General features: G+C 38.9%; 1 protein-coding gene across 1 annotated transcript; it reads left to right on the top strand.

Annotated features, from left to right (window-relative positions):
- Positions 1-402: 402 nt before the first annotated feature.
- Positions 403-8,204, top strand: SPINK1 (serine peptidase inhibitor Kazal type 1). Its single transcript, XM_082454349.1, has 4 exons — positions 403-1,461; positions 3,173-3,204; positions 4,688-4,794; positions 8,079-8,204. The coding sequence occupies exons 1-4, from the start codon at positions 1,407-1,409 to the stop codon at positions 8,122-8,124; spliced, it is 240 nt and encodes a 79-aa protein (XP_082310475.1). The 5' UTR covers positions 403-1,406; the 3' UTR covers positions 8,125-8,204.
- The last annotated feature ends 274 nt before the right edge of the window (positions 8,205-8,478 follow it).

Here is an 8,478-nt window from a genome sequence, read left to right on the forward strand (position 1 = left end):
AACACACTATTGTAAAGCAATTATACTCCAATAAAGATGTTTAAAAAAAATCCCTAATCTTTTTATTCTTTAAAAAATTTATTTTTATTATTATTATTTTTAAAAATTTTTTGTTGCATTGGGTCTTCATTGCTGTGTGCGGGCTTTCTCTAGTTGCAGCAAGTGGGGGCTACTCTTCGTCGCGGTGCGCGGGCTTCTCATTGCAGTGGCTTCTCTTGTTGCAGAGCACGGGCTCTAGACACACTGGCTTCAGTAGTTGTGGCTCACGGGCTCTAGAGCGCAGGCTCAGTAGTTGTGGCGCGTGGGCTTAGTTGCTCCGCGGCATGTGGGATCTTCCCAGACCAGGGCTCAAACCCGTGTCCCCCGCACTGGCAGGCAGATTCTTAACCACTGCACCACCAGGGAGTCCCCGCAAATCCCTAATCTTTTAAAAAGGGCACTATGCCTGCCTAAACTTCACCCTGGTGAAAGATACTATCTTATTATACCCAACGGTAAACAAACCTCCCCTTTACTCCAGAGAGAGACACTATTCCACCTCCCAAGGCTGTTTGTTATACAAACCCTCTTGAAAAAGTTGTTTGAAACACAGGCAGTGTCTCTACCCATGAGACATGCAGAAACATGAGAGATAATTGAGAACTGTCTCCCCAAACCACACATGACAGACACAATGCATATTTTAAAATGAAAGACCAACACTTTGAGGTAGGTACTATTATTATTTCTGTTCTCAGATGAATATACTGAAGCTCAGTGAAAGTGAACTACTTGTCCAAGGACAAAGAGCTGGTAAGGGTCTCTGGTGAGCCCACTCTACCTTGAAGCACACACACACCTTAGGGAACTGAGTCCTCCCTACCTCTACCCTGTCCCTCTCTCAGCTACTTTAGGCTTTGTGAATGGGTGACAGAAAAAGAGAGAAAAGAGAGAAAGAATAAAAAATGGAAAAGCTGAAGAAAAGGAAGAAAGAATGAAGGGAGTTTTTTAGATATTCACACCTGTTCATACACCCAGAACTACAGAGTACAAGGACCTTGGAGTTCACCTTACAGATGAGAAAACCAGGGCTTGAGAAAGGAAGGGCCTCTCCATAGTCACAGAGGAAGTTAGGGCAAGAACCAACTAACTAACCACTAGTCATCTCTTCCTGACAGTCTTTACCTTGCACATTTTAGGCCCACGGCATTCCTCTCACCTTTCTTAACACTGGTGCTGTGCCCCAAACCTGGGGGCCAGGCTATGCTATGGAGTCAATCAATAACCAAGGAGATCTGTGACAAAGGGCAGTAGGTGGAGACTGGGATACCATCCTGCCTGTATGAAACTTCCAGTCCCAGGATTCTAGAGAGAAGTGGTAAGTTGAGTTCAGTTTTTGACTGAGCTCTGGAGCCAGCACTCCAGCCATGAAGGTAGCCAGCATCTTTCTTCTCACTGCCTTGGTCCTGTTGAGTTTATCTGGTAGGTGGCTTTGCATATTTTTCTGATTTAAGTAAAACCTTTTTGACCTGTTGCTTTACTGACTACATTACTTTCTAGACTTAGAGTCTACTCTTGGACAGATCTTTGGGTCCCAATCAGATGAAATAAGATCAGTGGATGAGAATTATATATAGCAAGAGGGATTTTAACATAACACAGGAAAACAATGTTACTAGTGAGAACTGCCCAGACATGAAATGGTTTTCCCCAGGTAATGAGGCTGACTCTTTGTCAGAGATATGGTAGAAAAAAGAAGGGATTATTTCAATATCAAGTACACTTCTAACTCTGTAAATGTTTAAGGCCAATTTACAAATTTTATGTTTTCATGGATTGCATAAATAGGTAACAATGATTTCCAGTTATTCCAGTATAAGGGCAGAGTTTGATTAAAATTTTTATTTTTGACCTACAGAGTATTTCTAGAAAAAATATTCCTCTTGAATAGACGGTATGTTTATATCTTCAGACTGTCTTAATAATGTTGACAGATGATCTGAACCCCTGGAATTGGCATCAGCTTCCTTTTTGTCTTTGGGGATGGTTAACACTTTTAACTTTTTATCAGATCTAGCAAAGAAACCTACTGACAGACAAATCAGCACTTTGCGAAGAAAAGGAACAATACTATTTGTTGTATTTGCTAAATATTTATGGGAGCAGTGGTCCCTTTTCCCCTTCTCATGCATATGAATTAATACATATAGATGCCTGTGGTGACCACCTGCTCATTAAATTTTAGACTCAACTAGATTCTAAAATTCAGTGGGACTCTCACCGCATCAGGTTCTGACTATTCCAGGGGACTTCTCCAAGCCCCTAAGTGTCTCACTACTTTTCAGTACATTTAGGTAGGAAGAACTTCCTTTAGATGACCTCAGGGATTGTTAGTATCAAAATCAAATCTCACCAACATTTCTTCCTCTGCATACTATCAAATTAGTTCTCCTTCCCTGCAGTGAGCTCACCCACAATCACCATCTCCTACACGATGTCAGCAAGACCTGCTACTTCCTAGAGAATGAAGCATGGCAATTTTAAGTATCTACCTGTAAATTCAAGAAATGTGAATTGAACTAATGGTCAGTATAATGCAATGGAGAGAAGGAGCTCTTTGGGAACTGAAGGTAAATTGTCAAAAGAGCTCCATTTTTTTTAAAACATTACTTACAAAAGAAGACTTACATGTAAGTGCAAGAGTTAGTTTTTCATCAGAAGACCTGGTTATTGCTAGTGTTCACAGCTAGTTATAGAAACTTTCCATATCTTTATCTATAAACTGAGATAAAGATACTTGTATTTCCTACACCACTGTGAGATCAACAAACTGGTTGTTACTACAATGTCAGTGAGCGTTCAGAAGGTATTTGCTCTGTGCCTGACACATTTGAAGCAGTAAGTACATCATTTCTATTTTCAAGGAAATGGGTCAACTTGTCTTAAATATCAAATTGAGATACTTTGATCCTAATCAAATTTTTGCGTAATTTTTTTGAGGTTTCAGCAGGCAGGGAGTGAATGGACACCAATGAGATATACTTGAAAAAAAATGGTAATAAGAAGGGGTGGGTGGTGGAAGAGGAAGCAGAGAAGTCACAGACTTAAATGGAAGCAGAAAATTCTGAATGAGAATACATCAGGCTTCTCCCATTCATGACCCAACTTGACATGTCTGATTTATGTTTTCTAGGTAGTACTAGAGCTAACTTCCTGGAAAGAGAGGTAAAGACAATTTTGTTAATTTTTATTTCTGGGGCTAAGACTGTTTGTTCCACACAAAGCATAGTCTAACTCACCTTTCAATTTAGCCTGAAGTTAATATGAGGAGTATGAATGCTGGCAAGACTTAACCCATTAAATGTGGATAGTAATTGTAGTTCCGCCACAGGCGCTTATGGTAAAGGACAAATTCACTGATAAACAGGCAATTTCTCTGTAGTCATATTATGCTTGCTGTGAAGGAGTTTTTATATATACTAGGGCTACCTGGTAGGACAAGGATTTTAAGTGGAAACCTTCTAAACATCACTCCAAGCAGCCTTTCCTCCTTACAGCCAGTTTGACCATGTTGGCATAAAGTTCTCTTCATCAACAAGGTGGAGCTCTAATTTATAATGAGCAAATAATAATAATAAACTAGGCTCTTCCTCTAGAAAAATATTCTCTATCTAACTTTTCCAGTTTTTCTTGTACTTATAATGTAAATTTCAGTAAATTTGGAGACCAGAGGAAGAAGTGTCCCTCTTCTCGTTACATTTATATTTAGTGGGAAGGCCGATGGCAAACCGAAAGTGTATAAGTAAATAAATTACTACATTGGTGATGTGTTATAAAGAAGTTCTGGTTCCATTAGAAACCTAGCCTAGTTAAATCAGGGAAGGTGTGCTAAGTCAGTGAGATTTATTTTCAGCCCTGAAGGATAAATGAGTGTTAGCAAAGGGAGAAGTAGGAGAGTAAAGTGGTTAAGAGCTAAAGCTCAGGACCTAGATTGACTGGGTTTAAATCCTGGATCCAGTAATTATTAGGTGTGTGGCCTTGGGTGATTCAATCTCTTTGTGCCTCACTGTCTTTACCAGAAGAACAGTATAATAAAAAGTTCATAGGACAGTTGTAGAGTTTAAACATAATAATACGTGAAAAGCACTTAGGACAGTGTCTGCCCTGTGAAAGTCATTTGATAATTACTAGTTCTTACTGACAGTAGAGAAAACAGGCTGTGCAAAAACCCCAAGGGTAGAAGGCACCGCGCGTCTTTAATTGACTTAGAGAAGACCAGCATGACAGGACTACCCTGTGCAAGGAAGAACATGTCCCAAGGTGTGGCTGACCTGAGAGAGCCAGCACAGGTAGTAATTGTAAATTTGAACATTATCTCACTCACTTTATTCAAACCTCACAACGCAATGATGAGATAGGTAGGGAAACAACATCATTTCCGCTTTGCAAATGAAGTGACTGTGGTTCAGAGACACCAAGAGATTTACCAATGTCACACAGCTTGCAGATAACAGAGGCATTACTTAAAACCAGCTTTTCTGACTCCAAATTTTGGATTCTTCCTCCTGGAACACTTAGTATCACTCTCCCAATCACAATCATGCTTCCATCTTTAAGCCGATCAACTCCAGGGAGATTTTAGAGACTTTGCTATAAATTCAAAGAATGAAAAATGATGGGAAATGATTCTGTTTCATTCCATTTTTAGGCTAAATGTACAAATGAAGTGAGTGGATGTCCCAAGATTTATAACCCTGTCTGTGGGACAGATGGAGTTACTTATTCTAATGAATGCATGTTATGTATTGAAAATAAGTGAGTACAAACTTGAATTTCTTTTAAAATATATGTTTTAAGCTAGAAGTCTTCAAATTTTTACATATATTATCCTTTTAAGCCTCAAAGAATATACCAATAACATTAATCTCACCATGAGAGAAACAAAATACCTAGTTTTCCCCCAAACAATTCTTGATTTTTCTCCTTATTATATATGTTATGATTATATATAGAGGTGTGCATGTGTGTGTATGTGTGTGTGTGTATTATGATAGAAAGTAGTATTTATTATGTCAAGCATGTGCGAGGCACTTAATATTCACAATGACTCTATGAGGTAAATAATACTAAGCTTATTATACCCATGAAGAAATTGAGACTCAGTTAGTTTAAATAACTTGCTCAAGATCACCCAGCCATGAGTGGCAGATCTGGTACAAAATCCTTGCTCTTTCCACTATACTTTAAAGTCAGGTACTAGACTAAATATTTGTGAGATCCAGAAGAAAATCCAACATGCTTTGTCTCCCAGTTTGCTTACACTCAACGCTAACACGGTGTGGTCAGTGGTAGTATAAGCAAAGTGCTCTGAGAGCACAAAATGAAAAAGAACTAATTGTGCCTGCTAGGATTTGGAAAAGTTTGAGGTTTTCTCTAGGACAGAAAGAAGGAGAGAGAGGCATTTCAAGATGAAGAAAAAACTGAACAGAAGTGAGAAAGGAATTAATAACATGGTGCTGTATAAAAGGTGTTAAAGAAAGGACAGTGGGCTAGAGGAAGGAAAGTGTTTGAATGTTTCTTTCAATTAATTAAAAAAAAATCACTTCTATGAAAAAAACACAACCTTTTATAGCGAACAAGAGATAGTCTGGATTTTTTAAAGACCACATACCCAAAATACCATTATACTTAAAAATTCATTCTTGGGGCTTCCCTGGTGGCGCAGTGGTTGAGAGTCTGCCTGCCAATGCAAGGGACATGGGTTCGAGCCCTGGTCTGGGAAGATCCCACATGCCGCGGAGCGACTAAGCCCGTGAGCCACAATTGCTGAGCCTGCGCGTCTGGAGCCTGTGCTCCGCAACGGGAGAGGCCACGATAGTGAGAGGCCTGCGCACCGCGATGAAGAGTGGCCCCCACTTGCCGCAACTAGAGAAAGCCCTCACACAGAAACGAAGACACAACACAGCCATAAATAAATAAATAAATAAAATTAAAAAAAAAAAAAATTCATTCTTGGTGATAGCAATGATTGTGTTCACTAAAGCCCTAAAGTATGCAAATATGAATTATCTAGATTAGGTGACCAAAAACATATTTTTGTAATACTTTATGTAATTATTTATGGATGTGAGACCTAGCCTCAGTGGAGTTTCTGAACTGATTGTAGGTGGGTAGGTGATGGGAATTAGACTCAGGTACTCAGAGAAATAAATTCGCCACAGATTTTCTGTGTTACTCAGCTGCTGAACACTTACGTGCCAAGCATTGTGCCAGTGTCCTCTGCTTTCCTAGTGGATATAACTAAAAGAAAATAGCACAAATAAGGTAGCTTCTTGTAACTCGTGACAAATGCCATCAAATGAGGTGTGAGCAACATGCTACAGGAGTGAAGGAAAAATACAGATTGCTTCTTACTGAAAGGGTCAAGAAAGGATTCATGAAAAGGGTGTCATTTAAACTGGACTTTGCATTTTCATAGCATCACAAAAGCGCTCCAGGTTAAATAAAGGTGTAGAATGATCAAAACAAATAAAAGAGATTCCACAAGCGACCCAGAAAACTCTGTTATTTTGGAACTGATGTGGTATTAAGACTTTGATTTAGGTTCAAATGACTGCATGCATTCCGCATCTCTAATTCCTTGTACCATGCACCCTCTTCTTGGTCTGCTTTAAGTCATTTCAGAAAATTCTCAGTATTTAACAAGGATTGTGGAAATAGGTCCCCAGGGAGAAACATCTAATATCCTGAAGTTTTAGGCCCAAAACATTGGATGTTCTGCTTTTTCAAAAAAATTTCCACATGAAAGACTTGTAAAAGGAACTTGAAACCACGTGTTAATTTTCTCATGGCCTATGTTCTTGACATTAAGGTCAAACATCATATTTCCATCCAAGGGGAGGAGAAAGCAACACAACAGCCTTGAGACTTGGGCAATTTCCAAGTGCCAAGATCAAAAGGCCCAGTATTTAGAGTGAACCATTGGAAAAATATGAGCATAGAGCTGGGACACCCTGTTTCCTTAGGCTTTAAAACCTACCAGTTCTACCTGCTCTTTCTATTCTTTTAAAATTATGTAAATATGGGAGCAACATTTGAATGCCAGAAAATGTAACTTATCTTCCTATATATCTCTGATAAGAAAACAGGTCTAGAGGGAAAATGTGTCTTTTTCAAATGCAACATATTTTCAAATGTACCATTTTGCCTTTCCTCTACTGCCCATTAAAAGCCCCAAACAAATACATTGTATGGTTAACTACAGCCAGGCTCTGACCTTAGTTGTTGAGCTTTGAGATGGGTAGACAAACAAAGGCTTGCATCTCCTTGATCATTAAGTGCTTAGCAGATATATTCAGTAAGAACTTTTTTTCTAATTCCTGTATGTCTTCTTAGGAAATCTATACTGGCAAATTCTTCTCTATAGACTAGTATTCTCCTGTAGAACTTTCTGCAATGACAGAAATGCTGTCCAATATGGAGGCCTCTAGCCATGGTACCAGCACTTAAAATGTGGCTACCATAACTGAAAGCCTGGATTTTTAATATTACTTAACTTTAACTGATTTAAATTTAAATAGTTATATGGGATAGTGAACAGTGGGCTCTGTCTAGATGCTAACTAAAGCAGCTATCATATGGGACAAGGATATAATGTCCTTTTGCAAGATCTCACAGATGAGAATCCCCAGAGTTCTAAGGCAAAGGATCAATCAATTAGAAGGTCCTGAAGAAGCCCAGGCACCAGCTAAGATGGAGACCTGGTGGCTAGGACAATGACGTCAGAAGGAAAAGAAGCAACAATGGATTAAAGATTAATTTCAGAAGCTTTTTATAACTCCCTGCTACATCTGTAAACTCTGTAAGGACGGACATTTTTCCCTTTTGTTGTATCCTTAAGGTATGTTATAGTTCTCAATCAATATTTGAGGAGTTAATGAATAAGTGAATGAGTAAATGAATAAGAGAAATAGAAATGGAAATGAATCTCAAACCTCTCTATTTTAAATAAAGCTGATCTTGTTTCCTTGTTTTTCTCCCATTGTCACGTTTTATCAGCAAAGTTTAAGCTGATTTTTTTCCCCCAATCTCTTCTATAGGAAACACCGGATTCCTGTCCTCATTCAAAAGTCTGGGCCTTGCTGAAAACCAAGTTCTGAAATCCCATAAGAACACTATGATGCGGTGGCTGGCCTGATTGCTGAATAAAATGCATCTAAACACTTCCTGTTGCTCCCATATGCTTTTTCCTCAAAGGCATGTTTGATTATACTGGGGACGGAGGATGGAGGCAAACTCAGCATAAACCAAGTTTTACAAAATACAGCAATCCTGTAATTTTGGACAGGGTTTCCTTCATGCTTTTTCCTTCCCCATCTTCCTCACATTCTGAGGACTCTGTCTCAGGAAATGCGATTGCAGATATTAAGTGACAGGACATGATCGATCATGAATACATGTAATCCCATGAGGACTAGACTAGCATTTTAAGAAACAGTT

The sequence above is a fragment of the Balaenoptera physalus genome (genome assembly GCF_965194825.1).
Source record: "Balaenoptera physalus genome assembly, chromosome: 3".
Lineage (NCBI taxonomy): Eukaryota > Metazoa > Chordata > Mammalia > Artiodactyla > Balaenopteridae > Balaenoptera > Balaenoptera physalus.